This window comes from Sebastes fasciatus, chromosome 3 (genome assembly GCF_043250625.1).
Source record: "Sebastes fasciatus isolate fSebFas1 chromosome 3, fSebFas1.pri, whole genome shotgun sequence".
Classification (NCBI taxonomy): Eukaryota; Metazoa; Chordata; class Actinopteri; order Perciformes; family Sebastidae; genus Sebastes; species Sebastes fasciatus.
In genome coordinates this window covers 36,724,887-36,748,039 of record NC_133797.1, presented here as the reverse complement: position 1 = coordinate 36,748,039, position 23,153 = coordinate 36,724,887, and the positions used below count along the sequence as shown (strand labels likewise).

The 23,153-nt window shown below is 39.2% G+C and overlaps 1 protein-coding gene and 1 long non-coding RNA gene across 3 annotated transcripts in view; one reads left to right on the top strand and one right to left on the bottom strand.

The window, feature by feature from the left end:
* Positions 1 to 23,153, bottom strand: part of sgcz (sarcoglycan zeta) — a 401,042-nt gene that overhangs the window by 69,198 nt on the left and 308,691 nt on the right. For both annotated transcript variants that reach the window (XM_074630660.1, XM_074630661.1), the window contains exon 4: positions 21,545 to 21,632. In XM_074630660.1, coding sequence (XP_074486761.1) covers positions 21,545 to 21,632 — 88 coding nt within the window. The remainder of the gene's footprint in view (positions 1 to 21,544; positions 21,633 to 23,153) is intronic.
* Positions 1,860 to 3,627, top strand: LOC141764956 (uncharacterized). Its single transcript, XR_012593326.1, has 3 exons — positions 1,860 to 1,957; positions 2,517 to 2,618; positions 3,521 to 3,627. It is a non-coding gene; the product is annotated as an uncharacterized LOC141764956 (long non-coding RNA).

Sequence of the window (23,153 nt, the reverse complement as noted above, 5' to 3'; positions counted from 1 at the left end):
TTTAGTTTTTAATCACTTTACTACACTTCCGCCCACGGCATTTTTGGCGCCACATGGACCTCCAGCATTGTCTGCCACACATTGAGGGACCGACATTTTTACCGTTTTCACAAAGGTAAGACCTGTTTTTAGTTATTAACGAACAATTTATAGCCAAGTTGCTGTAGCAGTTTAACATTGTTTTACGTTACTGCAAGTTACCAAAAATGCCAACTTTACTGCACTGTAAGTCAAAAATCAACTAGCTAATGTTAACTTTAGCTAGGCCTGTATTCATAGTTAGTCTGTGTTATCTTTGATTCAACTAAAGGCATGGACCTAAAGAGAGACTGACTCTGTGTCACAATTTCATGTGACTTTCCCAGGTGTAACGTTATACCACATATAATGCCCTTTGAATATACCAGCTAATCTACTTTTACACATGTTCATAGGAGCTTCCACCCATCCCCCACACTAACAAGCTAGCTAACGCCAGCAAGTAGCCAGACCCCACACCTGTTTAATTATGCATTAACATGCACAATTAAAACTTAAACAAACAAACTTTCCTGCTCTCAGAGGTGATTCATTATAAGAGATATTTGACATGACTACATTTCGTTTTCTCAAGTAAACTGTTAAAAGCAGTTACCAACTTTTCAGCTTTTGTAGCCTATAAATCAGTAGTTTAATCAGGGTTTGTCATTACATTTTGAAAGTGCGTTATTTCCTCTTTCTCTCTCTCTCTAAAGTTCGTGATTGTGTTTAGTGAATGTTCTGGTTGCTGTTAATCACTAATTCACAGAGCCTCGCAGTTTAATGTCTCTGTTCACGGTGCTATGAGGCCACAAAGCTAATATGAATGTCTTTCCAGGTGCATCAAGAGTCTTTGACTGAAATCTATCAACAGGTATGTATCACACTTATATGCAATACACAATCTGATGTGGTACAATGTTTCACATACAGTACATGTTGTGTAATGTTTTGTACACCGTTTGTTTTGCAATACAAAATTTGGTTAATACTAGCTTTTTTTTGTATCAACTTTTGCAGGTTAGAAAGCAGATTTGCTTCAGTTTTCATTATCAGTGATGTTCAAAAAACCCTGTAGTTCCAACCTGAATTTGAATTAAAGCAGCAGAAAATGTAAAATACTGATCATTCATTTCTCATAGACATATAATTAAGCTATGATAACACATGGTTTGTGCATACTTTTCCACACCCTAGTTACAATTTATATTACTCAAATTAATCACATGTTCTTCTTGTAATATTGTAAATAATAGTAATAATAATTTATTCTGAATTTTTTTTAGATTTCAGACAAAAACCCTATAAACTAAATTTTTATGTAATATATACAGTATCAACACATACTAAACAACAAATACTAATATTACAATTATGTTATTGATTAAATACAGAATAAGGAAATATTTGTAATTGGCAAATTTAAATATACTTTAATTACATTAACAATCTAATTAATAAATTAATTAGTTCTATTTTTTTTTCTATTCTGGTGGCACACTCCAGCCTCTTAATTAAGTTACTCACTGTATGTCTTGTCTCATCTTTAAACTTCTGCTTGTGATGCTATTGAACTTTTGTCTATTCACATTCTTGTCAGGCTGGCAGAGATGTAAGCAAAGCTTCGAGTGATGATTGATGACCGAATTGAGAAGTTGGTACTTCCATCAGGAATCCCGCAGTGTACAGTCAGATGATTAAACCCAGAAGGTAAACAATCAGCAAACACGGATGTCATAAAATTGTATAATAGTAATATTTGAGGCTTTAAAGCTGGTTTTATTACTGGTCTTTCAGATCCAGGATGAGTTTCACAGAATCACAACTGTGCACCTTGAAGTGCATGTCCAAGCTGGATGAATACACTCCCAGGCTTCTGAACCTCTTCTACTCCAAGGGCGGAACCATGGGGTTGAGGCTGCAGGCTATCCTACTCAAGGTATCCTTCAATGAGTATTATGTTTGTTAATATTATTTTTTAGGAATTTTGTGATCAAACCGCTGGAAGATAATTTGGTAGATGATATCAGATTGATATCACTCACATGTCTGTACTATAAATATGAAGCTACAACCAGCAGCATAGCTTATCATAAAAAACTGGAAACAAGGGGAGACGGTCCAAAGTTAACAAAATTTGCCTACCAGCACATTGAGAGCTCACTGATTAAAATGTAATGTGTTGTTTGTTTAATCCATACAAAAAGAAAGGTGTAAATGTTGTAGTTTTATGGGAGTTTATGTGCTATGCACTCTTTCTTTGATGGGACCAATGACCTCCTGGAGTCCCCGCTGGTTCCCTGGAAACCTCAGTAATAACGGGAAGTGTTTCAGTAGACTGGTCACTTGGACAGCACATTAAGGATGCTTGATAGGAGTTTGTTAAACAGTAATATAAGCCACTTAGTGTTAAAAATTGCATCTTCTGGCCAGTTTGAGGTCAGTGGATGATTTTTACTTGAATAGAACTTGAACTATGTTTATTTTTGTCATTCCAGGCCCCAAGCCTTCCAAGCATCAACATGACCAGAGATGTTGTCATTTAGTGTTTGATGGTGTACCTTGGGGAATCGACGGATCAACTCTTAAAAGAGTATGATGTAAGTTGAATGTTAAAATATAAAGAAACTGATCTCTCTCTCTCTCTCTCATTTCTCACCTTGTACAGTATGTCTTGGGAAGGTCAAATAACACAATACGATCTTAACTCTATTTCTTCAGTAATTTTTGACAAGGTTTTTATAGGTTTGTTGAGTCGTGTAAGTAATCATTGTCCTCTCTGTGTGTAAAGTCTTTGTTTTCCATTACAGAATTCGTACGTACTACTGTAGAAATTGGTGTTACTAAATGCTCACCATCTCATTCTGATTTTACCAACTGACATAATTCAAGTTATCAGTAGTTGACTTCTTCTCTTTAAAATTTGGCCCTAAAAGTTCCTAGCTAAGAGTTTTTTCCTAAGAGCTATTCACAAAGCAGCTGAGAGACAGTTTTACGGAGAGACTGAGGCAACTTCTAAAATAAATTAAGGAGCAGAGTTGATCCAGTTGCTGTGGATTACTTCAAGTTTCAGGAGTGAGCGTACACTGCCATAGAGGACTGGTTGACAGGTGACCAGCCTGTGTTATTGAATGTAGAATAAGCTATTCATCAATACACAAGTGCAAGGAAGAAATTAATTTATGGAGCACTGGATTGATTTAATTTCAAAAATTTCATTTATAAATATTTACAACTGTGAGTCAGTTCAGACCATCATCTCTGGTGTCACTGAATTGTTTTGATTTGTTGGTGATATGATTGGATCTTTTTTAACTTACCTGGCATAAAAATATGCTTTTGCAAGTACATTATTTCAGATTTTTCTAAAACACTGATGTGCAACAGCTTTGACAGCCCCAGATTTTCTTCTCCAAAGGGTTAGAAGCAATTTGGGAGATGTTCAATTAGGACCTTCTCTATCGGCTGCATACTCTGAAATACAATGTTTGTGCTATTTCAGGATGCTGATGAAGACAGTGTGTCACAGGACCTTGCTGTACAGAGGATGAAAATCTACAACATCAAGACTAATACTTCAGAGGTTCCCGGCGACATCGGTATTGTGATCGATGGCATGAAAGTTCTGACTGCTCTGGGTAACTTTCCAAGGGCTTGCTCCTTGCTCGTTGGGTTGGCATATGCAGTGAACCTCGCCTATCCAAAGGAGCTCAGGTACACGCTTGAAGTCTTCCAGAAACTCTTCCTCAAGCTGGATTGTTTGAATTTGTCCCCAAAAGTGAACAGCCTCAAGAATAAGCTACTAGCTTAAGAAAATGGACCCTTGCAGAATGAAGGGAATTGTTAAGTAATTGTGAAAACTGTCACATTGTTACTTTCAAGGGTTAGTTATTTTTGTAAAATGCACAAGTTTCAGTGTTGCAGGTGGTTATTTAGAAAGAAACAATCATACTCATTTGAGGGGAGTGGTATTATGTTTTTGACTTAATAATGCCACAGGTAGCTGTTCTTGTACCTTGTGATTCTACTGTGTACACCAGGGATGCAAATTTAATAGGTTTTAATTGGGGAATTTTAACAAATGAATAATGTGATTGTCCAGAGTCCTATTTTAGCCAGTAGTGAAGATGTAAGGCAAATGTAAGCACTTGACCTTATCCCAAACTGTAAGTCAATTAACATGTGATATTTTATCGCTTACTTTTAGCTGTTTGAAAAACATAATGGCCCTGAGGATTTCAATTAGTGCATGTCATAAAAAATAGTTCATATTCAAATTAAAAAAAATAATTGCAGTCTGAAAACATACAACGTAATTTAAATGCAATAAACTATCAGGACTAAACCTTTAATCACATCCAAAAAAAGGAATCTGTGCCTGTAATAAAGTGATGGGCAGAGGTTATAGGTCATTGTGCAGTTTTGGTAAATTTAGCCTTTTCATCACTCCAAGTCTGTCAAGTAGTCTCAAGTATACATTTGTCAGGTAAATATGAATTGTATCCCTGTTGTACACATGCATGGTTTCTTTCTTTGTTTTATTATAGCCCCTCTCTACTTTATTGTTGTATGTTTGCACTTTGCACTTGAAAAACATTGGAGAAACTTAATAATTTATAAATGGCTCAAATAAATGTTTACCTGCTGTACTTATGCATTGTGATCTGTTGGCCCAACCGAAGTAAACCATGGCACCAAAAAGGCATGATATTTAGTAGATTAGACATAGAAAATTTGTGGCAACAAAGTGACAATCAATATTATTGAGTAGATTAGACATAGAAAATTTGTGGCAACAAAGTGACAATCAATATTATTGAATGGATTCAAGCAACAATGTGTTAAAATGTTAGTTGATATTATGTATTTTATATAGTGAATCCAAATCATTTTTACCCAAATAATTAGTAAATATAAATGAATTTCCCCCAAATAATTAGTAAATATAAATCAATTTTACCCTGATATTCAGTAAATATAAATCAATTTTGCCCAGGTAATTAATTAATATAAATCAATTTCAACCAGATATTCAGTAAATGTAAATCAATTTCACCAAGATAAGTAATTAATATAAATCAATTTTACCCAAATATTCAGTAAATCTAAATCAATTTCACCCAGATATTCTGTAAATATAAATCAGTTTTCCTTGTGAAATTAATTTGGATTTACTTAATTTATTCAATACTTTTTAATCAAATTTGTAGTAGTAAAATCTACTCAATTATATTACGTGTCACTTTGTTACCTTAATTTTTTTAAGTTAACCATTGATCACATTTTTTAGGGTGTAGTAAAGTAAAAAGTGATTGCAATATACAACACGGATTGTGGAGATAACTAAATTCTGTCCTTTTGTTTTATATCTACAGTAAAAACGTACAAAACAACGCATAATGACTTCCTACGTCAGGTGAATAATGTTGGCTTTGACTGGATTTCACTCACTAAACTTCCTGATTAGTTATTCAAACATGACGAGGCTTATCAGTGGATTAAGATGAGCATTCTGTTGAGTGAGTCAGGCCGATATGCTTGTCAGTTCCCCTCCCGTCTAGAATGTCAAATTTAATGAATATTCAAAAGCCCTGTGGGTCCTTTTGTGTGTTCTGCAAGGGGAAATGCTCCTGAGGGGGAATTTGTGCAAACCACATTACGCAACCCATGGCACATGTGTAGAAATACTTAACGAAATGTCGAGTAAAATGTTTCTCCGTTCTCTTTTTTGGAAACAACGCTTCATTTAACACTGAGCAAATGATTGGGTGCATTCAGTTCCGCATTAGCAAGTGAGCCCTTGTTTTTATTTCGTTATTTAGCCTTTATTTAACCCGTAGTAAAGACTCATTGAGATAAAAAATCTCTTTTTCAAGAGTGTCCTGGCCAAGACAGGCAGCAGCACAGTTACACGGCTGCAGACATATGACAAACATAACAATTTAAAACAAAGAAAAAGAGCAAATTACAGAAACATAAGTTACACTTTTAAGACATTGGGTGAGATCAGCTCTCAAAGATTCAGGTCATTTTGTAACTGATTCCAAAAAGAGGGAGCAGCATACTTGAATCCCCTTTTTCCCAGTTCAGTACGGACTTTGGGGACAGTTAATAGGATTAAGTCCTGGGAGCGAAGACAGTAACTTCCCGCACTTTTTTGAAGGATGTAGACCTGTGATTCTGGAGGGAAACAAGGGATCAAGTGAAGTTGGAATATAACGGCCATCGCAACCAATTAACAAAATGTCTCTATCAATGTGAAGGAGGACGACATCCAGAAAATGAAAAATGATTTCATGAAACCTCTCCCTTTTGCTAGATGCATGAATGAACCTTTTACTGTGTTGATGTTTTACTTGTTATGGCCCCCTGAATGTAAATAAACTCTATACATGAACAGAGAAGTATGTTGTAATCTCTTGTAACCTCAAATGTTCCAGACAGTAACAGTCAGCAGCTTCAGGTCATGTTTACTACCAGAGCTTTGATTTTGCTTGAAGGTGAGACTTTTCATCATTTCCCTAAAAACTGGCAACTAACATAGGCTTCTACACTTTAATACTGTCAGTGAAGGTAAAAGAGCCTCTGAAATAGAGAATGCAGTTATCCATTTGCTGTTAACTTGGAAAAAAAAAAATACTTTTCAGTCACATCACATATCTTTAAAAGTGTTAATAAAAGGTAGCTCAAACACCAGAATTATAAATAACCTACAGCATATTGTATACTCTCTGGCTGGAATTAAACCAGGGAACGTTGTGGTTATATGGTATAGATGCGTATAGAGTGCTGCAGGAATGAGTCCTAAAACCCGGAAATGAGTTAACATTTTTGCCCTTCTGGTTCTCTTGTCTGGAAGTCGATGGGTTTTTTGTATGGGTTTTTAGTTAGATGCCTGAAATGTCAGTTTAGTCTGTTTAAGTCTGTTTAAGCTGAAGAGATTTTAATGTTTTGTTTTACGACATAGAATATGTCAGTAAATATCCCACTCATGAATTTTGAAGCGTTTATGTGTCTTAAAATAGGCGGTTTCTAACAAGTGGCTAAATGAGACTATAAAAATCCTCACGTTGAACACTAATCCGCCTTTAGTTTATGGTGGTGACGCTGAAGTCATGCGATAGTGATGTAGTTCGTTTATAGCCTAACGTTAGCTTTTTACTTTGGGCTATCAGTTCATTTGTGGCGATCATCTTGCTGAACAAAACGTGTAAGTATCATAGACGTTTGTTTGCCACAGAGCTTATTTTCTGCAATAATCCAAAGGAAGAATCCTGTTGGCTTTTTGTCAAGGGAACCAGGGTAATGCTAACTTCTGGGTTGGCTTACAAAAATACGTCATCCCTGCAGCACCAGGACGTCCGACACAAACTTACAACACAACACAAAAGTACAATACAGAGCACTGTAAGTACACTCAGCAGCAGCCCTGCACTATCACAGAACTTGTTGCAACACAGGCTTCTCTCTGGGACTTATTTTATACGCCACAGATCACTTGATGAGCCACACTGCAGTTCCCTCAAAGTGTCTTTGCTGGCATTTTTTGTCACTTAAGTCCCATCTGATTAAATGTTACAGCTATTCAGCTAAGTAGTGTATCGCATTATCTCTTTCTCTTAATGACACTGCAACAGAGCCAGAAAATGTCTGCTTCTTATTCCTTCACAAGGCACAAGGTAAGTCGACTTTGCTTTTATTTGACAATGTGTTCCTTCTTCAATACATCTTTTGAAATGTATATTTTGAGGACTTATAATACTGTCATTCGTTAAATGCTTACCCTGTGATCATTCATACACGAGTCATCCATATATTGACAGTATAGTACAACAGGCCTGCTATACATCCTAAGCTCTTAATGCCCAGTCGTGTTTACCCTGAAAGGTGTTGATTCAGGCTGGTGTTAGTAGCGGTGTACTGAATTGCATTATACTGAGTTGTTTCTAATAAGTGGGCATGCACTGTACGATTTTCATTTTATGGTCGAACTGCGCATTGTGCGTTGTTTGCTGTGCAGTGTACGGGAGGACCGAGGACCGATTAACTCCTCCCGACCGGCTGTCGGACAGTCAGATGAAATTCTAACATCAGACATTTGGGTTGGTTGTCCACAGACTCTCGCAGTTGAAGCAGAGCCACGAGGTGATTCCTCAACGTCAGAGCCTTTTTTCTGCAGTAATCAGAGCGCAGCTATCAAGATTACAATGTACAATAGATAGCGAGCTTAACTCCAATTCTCTCTGCAAAATGGACAAGCCATACTGTCCACGTCTTCCTAACCACCTGCGACTCCATATAAACCGGCACCACTTTGTTTTTATAGACTTTTGATCAAGGCAGCACGTTTCTGCCTCGTAACAAACTTAACCTGCCCCAGAGTTTTCAAACTAATCTTTATTGACAACTGTCTGCAGCCAGAACGACCCTCAGGAGCCGACGGGCCGTGTTTTTTTTTTCTATTTTACACTAACAGTGTGAGCACTCAGGTCGCGGAATTACACAATATTTCCAAAATCGTACAGTGCATGCCGAGCTTTACTCTTTCCCTCTTGTGTTTGTAAATGGAAGGATGGACAAACAAATAATGCAGCCCAATACAATACCACCACTAACTACAGGTTACAAAATGGCTTTGGTCGAAAAGACATCGCAGACACCGAAAAAGAAGTGAATGGTCCACCGTCCTTGTCAGAAGCTCAACAAAACTTCTTCCTCATGCATAAGAAACACCAGAGAGCCACAGTTAAGGGTCGACTTATGAGCCAACTTGGTGCAAAATGAGTTGAAAGTGAGCGACTGTAACTTTGAGAGATAAGTGCTACGCGGCCCTCTTCTAGGAGCGAGACGATAATAGAGGCAGTGAAGAGGGCAAAAGAGAAAGCAATTATTTTGGCCCTTTGAAAGTAAACAGCATGCAACATGGCCATGATGCAACGGCAAGAAACAAGAGGGTCACCGCATCGTTTGTGTTTCTACCCGTCAAAGAGAGAGACGGGCCCTCTGCAGCACACCTTTAATCTCCTCAAGGTGTCTCTCAAAAGAAACAGACAAGGATAAACGAGGAAAAGGCTGTGAGAGTGGAGGAGAGTGGAAATACTGAGGAGAACGGAAGAAACTGCATTGCAATGCACTTTTTAATTCAACTTTTGAATTTTTCCACAGGTGGGAGGGTGAGATTTCGTGCACTGAGGGACACAAATTATTTATTTAGAGTTGATTACAGTCATTAATATAGTAAGGGAGGAGAGGAAGAGACAGAGGAGAGATAAATGAGTGCTGTTTGTCATCTACATTAATCAACCTGATCTCTGGAGTCGGGGCTGTGGGATGGTGGGAAGATGAAATGGGTGGGAGGTGCAGATGAAAAGACAGGCAAAGGTTGTGGCATGCCGCTCTACATATTCATACGGAACCTAAAGCCCCGAACACAACCAGGCAACCACTGTCAGCGCTAACGCAATTAGTGATATTGCTAGCTTAGGGCCCACTTTCATTGAAAACCTTATTCGGTTAACTAGATTTCATTTCATTTAATTATCTTTCCCTGCTCTTTCTACATCAACTATTTTATTACGCTTTTCCTTTAAAGGGAATCTTAATAAAATAGTTGAAGTGACTCAAATCAGTCTTGCATTACATAATTAAACTGTCGTCCTTCTCTTTCTCTTCCTTGTCTTGGTTATTTGTCCCTTCGTCTTCTAGACGATGATGATGTGCAGCAGCCGTCACAGTGAATATGTCTGCACGCAGACAATAATTGTGGTTTGTGATCAGGTTTCTGGAGTATTCTGTGTATGTGTTTGCTAATGCAAAGATAATATCCTGGTGAAGAGAAACAAGGACAAGTCTCATCCTAGCTTTCATGCAATTTTGTGCAAGTTAGTAAAATGAATGGGTGTTTTATAAAGGAGGGCGACAAAAGCAGAGCTCATTACCAAAAGTCTGAAATTGTTTTACTTAGACAACTCAGAGCTAATGTGATTAGACTTAATTAAGTCTGATCTATCAATTCACAACGAAGAAGGTTGGAGTGTCAAGGAAGAGATAAGAGTTTCATACAGAGCGGCACGTATTAACCCCCTGAGACCCGTGGGATCGCGGGCAATCCCGACTGAATTCTGCATTCAGTCCTGTGGTGACCTCTAGGATAATCACAGCCTCATAAAACTTTACAGCCACAAACTAAAGACCTAGAGCATTCAGAGGATGGATGTCTTTCCTAGCTAGATTGACAATAAGGGGGTTCCTGACGAGTTTCCTGAACAGAAGTGCTCGCCATCCAATTGCCGGAAAATGCAATTCTTCCAGAAATCTCCAAATGTCAACATTTTTGGATATAAAATCACAGCATGGCTTTTTCTATGGTGTTCCTCAAGGTCTTGGTGTCTTAGTGTGGTATTTTGGAGGGATTATTAATCAATTTTCCAGTGGTAAAAATGGTTAAATTTAGCACTAAATCTGTGTAACAAATGGTATCAACCCAAAACCTGCTGCAAAACCTTATGAGACATAATAGAGCATGGGGATTGCCATCATATACTTCTATCATAATGTTCTTAGCCCTTATACACTTCCACAATTTATTTTAATTAATTAATTAATTCATGTTTATTTCTGATTTATGACTAGAATGACTTGACACAAAGTGTTGAGCCACATCTCAAATTAATCTTCAGGTTCCAAGCTTTCAGATGATGTACACCACTTCTATGTGACGTCTACTGTTGACCTGCTATCTCCCCTTAAAGACCCCCTATCTACTCTAAAAAAGACAAAAACAGGTCTATTGTAGGTCTCAGAGTGTTAAACGTATAGCATGAAGAATACAATATCAAATTGAAAGCCAATGTACGGTATACTCAGTGTGACACAGAGGTGATCTCCATGCTGCATGGACTCCCCTGTTACATGTAACTGACAAATGAAAAAATAAGCCGGATCAGTATATTGATAGATTTTTTTTTTCCATTGTGCTGGCCTGAAACAAGTGAAAAAGAAGCTTTGCCACTTGTCGCTTTTGTCTTTAGTGAAATATATAAATGGATAACTGAATGGAAACAGTTGCTGGGCTGGCAACTTTTAAAGTTTGCGTGCCAAGTGATGCACATTGACACGTCACTCATGGGGCAGCACGGCTCGCCATGGGACCAGAACGAAAACTCGGCGCAAGCAAGAATGTTCCTCGCTCACTTTCCCAGTCAGCCTTTGTGCCGCTCAACTCTTTAGGCAAACCCCAGTCCCAGACCCAATCATCTTGTACTATCACGACTTAGGTAGCAGACATCAAAAAGTTTCCCAGTCACATGCGCAGCAGAGAATCCGGAGTTGTTTCCCTTGTTGGAAAAGTTTCCAACTTGTGGCCGACGGTATATCTGATCTGTAAGGCTTTGTAGTGACTTACATGCCTCTGTGAACATAATTACATTAATATCCTGAAGTCATGGCAAATGCAAGCAGCAAGAGATACAAATCTTGCATATAAATATGAGTTAGTGAGCCTTAACAGACATTTTATTAATTGACCTTTTACATTTGCAATAAAAGCCCAGTGTCATTTACAGTACCTGCTTCTAGGCAGCGTGGTGCTCACATTAAATGGTTTCCACAGAGCATAGATGATGTCTGACTTAAATTACTACATGAATGTTTCCTTGCACTCTTTTATCACTGTGCAACTCGCAATTACAAAGATTGATTTAAAATATTCCACTATTTTCAGTTATTGAAAGCCCCCCCCTGGATATCAGCCTAGTGCCTACAATGTAAATGCAACATGGCAATAGTGCCTAAGGGGATGTAGTGGGGTACAGAATTGAATGCAAGTCCAGAAAGGAGCTTGGGCGTTCAATCCTTTTATCTAAAATGCACACAGTTATAAATGTTTGCTTTCCAAACATGCCTAAAGGAATACTGAGTCATTGCTCTGACCTTGTGGCAGATTTTTCAACCATGGTGCACTCTGCATTATTCATGTTTTTCACACAGACAATGCAGAGAAAGAAAAATGCTATTTGACATTATTAGTGTGGCCCAAAGAAAACATTAGCTCACACCATTGTTGGTTGTTAAGTTCTGTTCGGTAATCAAGCTTAACTTTAACACTTCGTCACATCTAGGAAATACTAACCAGTAACCTTTTTGATTGATATCTGGGGCAAGTTGGTTGGTTTGGTTGGGTGGTTGCAAACGGACCCAACAGCAGCGTTTCTTACTTCCTGACAATGCAATTTTGTGCAGATGTGAGGCTGGATGGTTAGAAAGACTGACAGTACATTGTTGCTTTATGGCAAACAATAAAAGGGACGTTTTCTGCTATCCTTGCAGTAAACATCCCATGCTCATAAAGACACATAAAGTCTTCCTTATTGCCTGAAGGCGACGGTGTTCTTATTTGACTTGCGTCACAGGAGCAGCATTTTTCTGATGTTTTAATATCCTTTTATTAAACACAGGAAAAAAACAAACAGATGGTTATTGCACGGTCGTATAACTCCTTCCGATGCATAAACAGTAACATCATCTTGTAGCTTTTACAATGTTCACTCAAGACATACTTTATCAACAGATAAAAACATTTCCAGTGCCCATAATGCTTACAGATGCAGACGGTGGACAAAATAAAAGGTACGCCTTACAATATATAATGCAATCCAATAAAACAACACCACATCCAAATCGAATAACTGCCTGGAGGACAAAGTCTAAAGGAAAACCAAACACTATGAGAGACTATATTCAGTTGCCCTATATTGTCATATTTTTCTGTTATTTTGTACATGATTCAACTGGGTTGTTAGAGGAATGGAGCTATCTTGAGTGCACTTCCAAAGATGGACATATTTGAAAGTGGTTTGATTACTAAGCTGCTTCATGAAAAGGAAAAAAATATATATATAGAAATTCTCTCTACCGTCTTACAGTGAAAGCCAAACATCCTTTATTGTATATTCCTGCAAAGCCAGAGGCAAGGAGAGCGCTCCCATGCCTGAAGTACTATATATCTGTCATTTTATTATTGTGTCCAGCCACCAGCCAACAGTGTGAAGCCTATAGTTCACTGGTGCAGAAGGATGACTTCATGTGGCCCATCAAATCCATTCCTTACGGCAAACACACCCACACATATGAACAAGCGATGAAAACAATGTTTGCCATAATGCAGCCAAAACAGCATGCAGACAATTAGCCTTTGTGCAATTAAAGTGCAATCATAAGGATAACTGACAACAATGGCAGTAAATCCATGCCTTTATTGAGTCCTTGATGACCCCTTAAGCGTATCCCCCAGTTTGTTAATGCTCGGCTCTATGTATTTTTAATTGCCTCATTAAAACCATTGATTTGATCATAGAGAGGCAGTATAAAATGAGGAAGACGAGCCGTCTGAACTTTGCTGATTGGATGAGGGAGGGAGATAAAATTAGACTACTTAGCATCTCAGTGTTTCTCAGCCAGCCAAATCAAGCCAGAAAGATCTCACTCTAGCTGAAAATGTGATCACTTGCGAAATATGATTGTTATGTACATCATTTGTTTCTCAGAGGGGGATTTGCAAAGATGTAGATTCATAATTAGACTGTGTGTGTAATGAAACAATTGAATTTTATGCAAGGCTTTGCAAGTGCTCATTCAGCACACTAATCAGAAACCAATTTTAGCCAACATTCAACTGTTTAACTGCTATAGCAACGCCGTGTTTCTGATAATGAGTGAAAACAAAACATGATTAAATACTGTATAGTGTTACATTTCCATAACTATAAATCCACAAATCCACCCATAAAAAAGTCTTAACTACAACAACAACAACAAATCACCAGGACTGGGAATTGTTTAAACAATTACGATACCACAACCAATATCAATAGAGTACTACATTTGATGCCTTTTTTTTCTACTCCATTCGATATCCATCATGTCAATGGAAGCATTCAGTTGTGTAAAATGCCACCACCATTCTTCCCCATCCAAATAATATCTACATGACTACCCAGTTTTGATGTCTTGAAATAATCCTTCCACATTTTATGCATTCATTTCTATCAGACGCCACAGATACTTCTGAATGTTTTGGTGGCATCTCGGCACGCTGACCTGCCAACTCTGTGAAATACACCACGCTCGACTTCACCACACCACAGACTGTATGGGTTGTAGCTGCTGCGGTACTGGGCCAATCACACGTTGCATTAAATCGAAGAACGCCGGCGGTGATTGGCTGCGAGCAAAACCTTACATTTTTTTTTCTAGATCTGGGTACAAAAAGGATCAAATGCAGAATCTTTTGACTTGAGAAGTTTTGATACTTGGTACTGGGTTATTTCGGTCAATGCCTTAAAAGGTATGGAGTAGCGATACCCAGCCCTGCACATGACAGACTTTCTCTTGGGAAATCCACCCTACTTTTACCACAAATCATTAACCATCTATTACTGTACTGTATGGCCTTTGCCTTTCAGGCCCTTAATTTCTGCTGCTTTGATAATCCACTTTTTGAGCTGCATCAGCCAAATGCCAGAGGGAATGAGGGGACTGATTCCACCTAGATAAAGGGGAACATAATTAGTCTAAGAAAGTAAAGATAATGAAGTGATAAATGTAAAGCCAGAGTTTAGGAGAAGGTAACAAGGTCAGCGGGGAATTCATTGGTTTAATAAGAGATGAGGTCCATGCATGATTAAAAAAGGGGAGTGAAAGGTAAAAATGGCAACAGAATGGAAGGAAGACGGGATGAGAAAGGGAGCAAAGACAGAAGATAAGGATAAGGGCAAGAGAAAGACAGAGGGGAAAGTGTGCGAGTGTGTTGAATGAAAGATCAAAAAGAGAGAGGGGGAAAGGTTGAGTGCTGAAAGTCACTTTTAAAGTTGGATGGGTTGTTTTTATGACAGGTACTGTATGACAGAATGACCCTCTGTCTCTCACTTCCCAAAATTAAACTTTTCAAACACACATGCCGATACACCCACAAGCTGTTGTCCTTACTCTTCCCAAAATGCATTTTGGCTTCTACACTTAAAAAAAAAAAAAAAAAAAAAAAAGTGTCCCCATAAAATAACAGACGCTCATACACAAGGGTAATGAGTGCTACCAATACCTCTGCTGCCAGGGGAGGAAAAAGCATTCATTATCAGCACCATGCACTTAGAAAAATGAAAAGTCAATAAGACAGCCAGAACACAAACACTCGCTCACCCAGGCCGTAATGACTGCCAGCTTTGCCAAGAGACGGACACACAGGTAAAGCGGCCGGTAATGGGAAACAAACAGCGAACAGTAATTGAGCTGGCCAGTTTAAGCACTTGTCAATATTATGCTCCGCGGCATTCTGAGCGCACAGCTTTACTCATGTTTAAACATCTAACATAAAACTATCTTCACGGGCATTTACGGCTTTACTGACTGATGTTTAAGTTGAATACTAATACACAGTGTTTCTGAAATTAATGCGGGTTCAATTTTAAAGCTAGAGTGAAGATATTGGCATCATATGAAACTAAAAAACCTAAGGAACCCATAACCAACATGTCATACTAGCTTGTCGAGAAGGAAGGCTAAATAACGCTCTGAAATTACACTAAATTTTGACGAGGAAAAACTGTCATGGCCATTTTCAAAGGGGTCCCAGATAAAAAAATTTATGATTCATTTGCAATTAATCGGAATTAACTATGGACAACCGTGTGATTGAACGCAATTAAATATTTTAATCGACATTGACAGCCCTAGAGTATATACAGTAGTTTACCATAGTTTTGTTCTCTAGTAATTTCCAAGATTATTTCTTAGCCCAACACATATTATATATTGCAAAACACTGCAGTTAGTGCCTTATGGACTTTTTAATGAAGTGGTAACAGAAGAAGACAACTTTAAGTAGCAGTTTGAATTGTGATCATAAGTTTGAGTTATTTTATATCAGTATTTTATATCAGTATTATACTCCTACTCTTTTTTTTTTAAGTTTGCTCAGCCAATAAGAACTTAATGAGGAGCATATCTGTTCCTGTCACGGTGATATTCTGGTGGTATTCTACGTTTTCCTACCACTGCACTGCCTCTAATGCTGAGGCATCATCACCTAGGCGGGTGAAAGGATATGGCTTCAAAACTCCAAGTTCACTCATCATCTTTATGGCCGGCCATTCAGAAGACAAAGATGACAGGTTCTCACTCACATTAACGAGCTGACAGCCAAGGAGAGGATGGAGAGGAAGAGAAGGGATGGGGGGATGACAAAAAGAGAGAGAGAGCAATAAAACTGAGATGGGAGGCCCAAGGCCAACACGTGTAGGCTACTCAGACCCCCTCTGTGGAAAGATGGGCCCTCAGGGGGACACAAGGTAAATATACAGGAGTGCATGTGTGTGTTTCTCCATCTGTCTTATGACATTTAGCTGAGTATGGAAAGGTGTGAAACACTCCCTACACAAGTCATTTTAATCATCACAATGGAGGGCATCACCCTGCTGGATTTCTGGCTATGAAAGTAGTAAGATATTGAACATCCCTCAGCAGGGTCGGAAATGATTACTTTTTCCTAACCTGCCACTGTGGCAGGCTGTTCTCATACACCGTTCATAGCTATACCTATGAAAAGTAATGCACCCACAAAATAAATTTGTATGTAATCCACGTAATTGTGAACGCCGCGTAGGGAGGTGGACGGGGTGGATCGGTGTGTCAAAAAACACAGAACAGAAGTTGTTTTGTTGCCTAATAGAGTTGGGTCGATTTCCGGTTTCGCTGGTCAGGTCTGGCGTATTTGGTGTCCGTTTTTTTTTTGGGGTGACGACGAGACAAGACGGGTTTCTGTCAGCCAGTGTATCGCAAGCCTGGAGGCCCGTTACGTTAGAAAGTGTGTGACTGATAGTGAGTATGAAGTTATTAGTAACATTATAACTGTGAATGTAGCAGTGCAGTGTTTGTACAGTTTAGACTGTTGGTGAATAAAAGCTAAAACTCCTCAAGACCCAAGCCGAGTTCCCGTGTCTTGCTCTCCACCTGCTGATTAAAGTGGAGTGGGAAACTGGCGACAACAACGGCCCTCGCCAGGGATGTATAAAGAGAACTGGGTGCAGCGTTGGAGGCGGGCGCCCGTTCATTCCTATGAGAGTTGCTCAGTGGCTCATGAAGGCAAAATGGCTCGACAGCAGATTGATAAAGTACCCGGTTCTTCCGGCGATCTTCCGCATCTATTGGGCCCATAGAGCAGGCGCAGTGGCGTTTCCTTTAACTCCACTTCCGAGCCCGCGTCCGGGTAAATGTCCCAGTCCGAGGCTGGACCGTGAACACGGAAGTTGTAGTACCGCCGTTTGGCCACTATGAAAATTTGCTTCAAAGCCTGGCGCTCTTCCTGGCACTTGGCCCTGGCTCACTTAAAGTGGACTATTAAAGTCTGTTAAGAGTCAAGTGCGACACCTTGTGGTATAATTTGGGTAATCCCTGACTATTTTTAAATTAGGGGTTGCTTTTTAAAAATAATATTCCTCCTTAAAGGAAATTTCAGGTCATCTGCCATAGTGGCAGATGACCTGAAATTTCTACCTGCCAGAGTCAACATTTACCCTGCAGGTGGCGGGTGCTAATTTCATTCCCTGTCCATCAGCTACCTTTTGATGCTGTCATGTAAAAGAAATGTCAAGCACCTAACAAAAAAGAGCAATTAGGACCAATGTTCCCTCCAAGTTGATATTTTGGTGACCTCTGTCTAATAATTTACATCGACCAATAAATCATATTGACCTCATGAAAAACTTTAAGACAGTGTCGTATCTGGACAGTTTTTTTTTCCATTTTGTCCCCAGATGCAGAGCTTTCTCTCCTCCCTCCACTCCATTTGTATGCAGCTCAAGTTAGTACCTATTTTACTATCTAATATGTAATAAGGTGTCAGTACACCTGTGTCTTGGTCTTCTATGTAAATGTATAGTTCAAACGTTTGTGGGCATTTCACCTTTCCATACCAGTGACCGTGATGATCCTGTACCTTCTGTACAAGCTACGGTACGAGCTGTTCCTCTGGTGAGCTTCGGCGGTGAATACTAATGACGGGGTTTACTGAGGTGGAACTTTTCTGCTTCCGAGGTGGCAAGAGTCTTACTTTCAGGATTTCTGAGTATCCCCATGAGGATACTGAAGAAAGAGAGGGGAGGAGACTGTGTGTATGTGTGTGTTTTGTTCGGGCGTGTGTTAAATGTGCTGCTGAGTCAGCACAGAGGCAACAGGAGGCAGCGGCAGTAAGAGACCGAGGGATTTCCGGAGCCCGATAGAAGAAGCTCCTCAGGAGGATTCATTCTGTCCCATTCCATCCCATCAGCCAGCCGCTGAGGTCTTTAGTGTGTGTGTGTGTGTGTGTGTGTGTGTTTGTATGTCACAAAGCGGTTATTGATGGAACTCCTACTTGCTTGGCAGATTTCCCCCCTGTGTCTGGGGAATCTCAATGTAAGTGTGCGACAGTACGGGTTTGTGTGTGATTTGTGTTTATGTGCGCTTAAGTGTGACACAAAGGGAATATCAGCAAGAAGATTCAGTATTTATGTGCAAGTGCAACTTCAACATGTGTGCAGTCACTAGAGCGTGACTCTGTGTGTTACTGCACGAGTGAGGTCACACACTACACTCTTCATGTCATCCCGCAGCAGCCCGACTAAGTCGGCTGCAGTAGGCTGTCTGGCTGTCGAGCTTTAAAACACACTGATTCTGCTGACTGCGAGATAGGCACGCAGACACGTCCTCACTCAGACACATATAAGCATTAAAGTGCTTTTCTTGGTGAGGAAAGCAGCTTTAGGGAGTTTTAACAGCAGGAGGTGAGCTGTCAGGGATTTCGAACCTTCAATGTGTCAGAAAGGGAAAGACTATGTGTTCGTATAAAAGACACTAGAAGTGCCAGGCCGGCCTACAGGAGGTGAATATCTATATGTTGCATTTGCATTAAACTGGAAAGACAGAGGAGAGAAGCCTTTGAACATAACATTCCCCTCACTTGTCAGCTTGTAAATGCTACTTGGCAATGATCTTCTATCGACCGTTTTAAAGCCGGCGTCATGATTACGTCACGGTGTTTTGCTGGAGGCAAAACAAAGGAAACACTGGAGGCAAACACAAATCACCTCAGAGCAGTAGGCTAAAGTCACACATCGAAATTGTCATCTTGTTGTGTTGTTGGGTGCCAGAATCAATATTGCATACGTTTGAGATGACAAACTGTGATTCAAGGATTTCAAAGATGGATAGAAAACGTTGCTAATTGTTTAGCTTAGCCTTCTTCTAACTGTGATTAGCCTTCTGCGTGAGCTCGAAAAGGCTAAACTATTAGAGAGATGGAGAGAAAATGTTGCTAATAGTTTATCCTTCTGCTAACCATAACCATTGTTAAAAAGACTGATTTGCTCTGTTTTTTTTATTGGTGAATCAAAGTGTTTTGTAACATAAACGTCTGCTTCCTCAAGTACTCAAGGAGTCAGGTGGGATGTGAATAATTAATTCTAAATATGCAAATGTTTTCAGTAAGAAAGTAGTGAAAGGCTGAAATACACTGAGAGGTAATTTGATGCATGTCATGTTTAATTTCCAAATGCAATCAAACATTCCACTGGCCAGTCGCACGCTGGTAACATTTTATGGCTTGTCAAATCACATCTGAAAATGTTTCTGACTGCATCAATAAGCAGCCAGATCTTCACAGCAGCTTCATCCAAACCAAAAGAGAAGGATGGCTAACTACTTGATTTGTTTTTAGGGGATGAAAATGCCACAAGAGCGGGTAAAGTTATTGTAAAGACAACAGTGACACAAAACATAATGAAGGCCCGCAAATACGTCATGACATAAAACTAAAGCACTGGGCAGTTATGTGACAAGCACTAATGTGCAAGATTAGAAAAGCAGATAAACAGCAGGAATTCCAATCATGTCGGACTGGCCTTTAAAAAGTGGATTTTTCCATTTATGGAGTCTGGTTTCCTTGAAGACATGAACTTAAATGTAACATAACTAAGTGAAAGTGTGAAAAAAATACCAATATCGCTCCATTCCAGAATGAATACAGGAGCAAGACATGATTGATTACTGCAATCACTTTCCCAAACTACATATATGTCCAACCTAAATTGCACAAGTCCAGTCATATTCTGAGGGAGTTAATGAAATAGCAGCATGGCTACTTCGAGGTCCTCCCTGTAATACATGAGAGCCTAAAACAAATCTAACCCTGAGGAAACGTTTGGGGGCTTTGTGCTGACCGGTGGCTACTGAACTTTTGTAATAAAAAGGTTAAAAAAAAGAGACAATATTAAATCCCAACAAGATGGGAACAAAGGTTCACAGCTAACTCCATTTTATATTTAACCTGCTCTGAACTCCAACCATTGTCATCGTAATCTTGGGTCCCCTGTCACCAGCCCGTTGTCTCTGCAACTTGACTCACTGAGAGGCACCAACAACACCACTGCCCAGTTTTTAGTGCACACAATCCTTACATCTGTACTCGTCCTCTTCTATAAGTCAGTCATTCTAACTTGCTTTCTAACAGCACCGTACGTCTTATGTTTGGCTTTATCAGATTTATGTCTGTAACATCTAAATCCTTCATCGTGTTAAGATCAAACATGATTTTTGTGTTTTATGGCATTGTGAAACCTCGCAAAATACTGCCATTGTAATGACCTCTTCTCTATTCTACCTCACTTTATTTACTTATTCTTCACCAATGATTTCCACATACACATTTTACAGTATCGGATTAGCTAAAATTCGTTTCATTCATGTTCTCAAAGGGAACATATCAAGAAAAACTATTTTTTAAGTACTTCTACACATACTTTTGGGTATTTGGGTTGTCTTATTTCACAGTTTATGGGTTGGTAGGAACTCCAGTAAGTTTTTTGTGGGCTGTCTAGATCAGAAAACGTGAGATTCAAGAAGCCATTGAGATTTAACTCCCCTTCCTATGTCACATGCAGGCTCATTAAAATATATTTTCTCGCAAGCCAATTAGAGCAGACTGGGCTTTTTACAGGATGGGGCTCTTAAAGAGAAAGGCACTAAAATTGAACATTTCAGACAGAGGGTGAATACAGGTATATTCAGACGGACAAAATAATGTGTTTTTTTTTACAAACATGTTATAGTAGAAACCTAAAAAACAAGTATGAATCTGAAAATGTAATATTATGTTATATTATTATATAAATGTAATAATATGTCTTCGTAGTGACGTTTTCCATAAGACACTGGGCCCTCACTAATCCAATGAGAGCTTGGAAAAATGATTTAGTTGAGAAAACAGCACGGCTGTCAGCCACAGTGAGATACACTAATGGAAAAAGATAGCATTTTGTTTGGTAAACAGAAGGAGGTAAAATGCATTTAGGAATTCAAGCACAGACAAAGCAATATAACTGACTGTCTGGGAGAAATGATGTGGTTTGGAGGTTGTCTTGAAAGAAAATGTTTGCTGTCAGTGTACGTGTGGATATGTCTTTGTATGGTGTATGTGTGTATGTGTGTGTGTGTTTCTTACCCACGGTTAGCTGACCGGTCAGCTGTCCCTGATCATTCCTCGCATTGACAGTCACATTTCTGTCTGACTGGATGATCAATGGACTGTCCTAAAGAGAGAGGAAGAGGGAGGAGGGTGGTTAAGACAACAATAAGTTTCATATATCTTACATTCTCACAAACAAATCCAGGTATACTGATATACCTTCAGTTTCCATACCCACACACATGCAGACCCCTATCTCACCAACACTGCATTATTAACCCAGGGGTTCTCAGGGCCCCTTTACAGAGGAGAGTATTTTCCAAGGACCCCCTTATAATATTAACACAGATTAAGCATAATGCTTAATACCATTTTCACACTTCGATGCCACTGGAACTATTTGTCTTCTAAAACTTTTCCACCTAAATACTTCAGACCTTTCTGATAGTGATAGACAGAAACACATTTGAATCATGTGAAGATAAGATGAGAGGATCCTTTATTAGTCCCACAGCGGGGGAATTTTCAGTATTAATGAATGTTAATACCATTTATATTCCTTTTAAACTGGGTGATTTTATTCAAATTGCATTTGGACTCAATTGACAGCAGTCATAGCCTACAGTTGAAGTTACTGATCTTAAAAGCTTTCAGAAAATGAACAGTAGCAAGACTGGATTAGTACTAATACATATAGGCATTTAAATGTACCAGTCTAAAGCTGACTTTTCAGTTTCAAGTGCTTCAACTTTAAAATAATGAACTTATCGCCGTGTGTCACAATCATATCAGAGTTTCCATTGGCCCAAAGTTGACAGTTTGCTTGTTTTATAGGCACAAATGGTCGCCATCCGTAGCTTTGCACTTTTTAATGATACGGCACAATTCTATAATTAATAGCAAATTATTTTGCGGACGGATTTTGCGAAGAATCACTGGTATAACCAATACTGCCTCAGCCTGTATCAACGTTCGCAGTTCACTCTTGACTCCATCTCTTCTGCCAGCCTGACATACTCTGCATCTAATTTGCATAATCTATTCAAGACAGCATCCTCGTCTGTGAGTGTGTTTGCTTGTTTCCACTTGTGTGGGTCTCTGGGCGATTATTTTCAACACAATGAGCTAAATGCAACTGTGACCCCGTCCCTGACCTCAGCCACACGCTGCCCACATTGGCTTACATTCAGTGGATGCTTGTTGCAATGAATGCAAACACCATGTCTGCCATTTTCATGAAGTTCCAAAGTCAGTCTAACATCTCGCTGTCTTCCTCTCTGTCCCCCGTCTTCCTCCCAGTGAGCCAAATCGTCCTACTCACAATCTTAACCAACTTTGCTTTCCGTTCTCCTTCCCTCCGTCATTATATCTCTACACTTGCATCATTTTCTTTTTATTCTCTTCTCTCCCTCTCTCACTCTCTCTTTTAAATTGCTTATTTGTTTTGGCGGCGTGAAATGAATGGCTCACAGGTGACCCAATTTCTCTGTTGATTTCCCCAAATTAATATCTTGCTGCATTCCGGTCTGAATTCCAAATGAGAATTGTGTTAAAATTGGAAAGTCGTTGATCCGTTGAAATGGAAAAATCCTCTTTTTTTCCCTCCCTTCTTCCTTCCTCTTCACTCTCAATCTCCCTCTCTCTC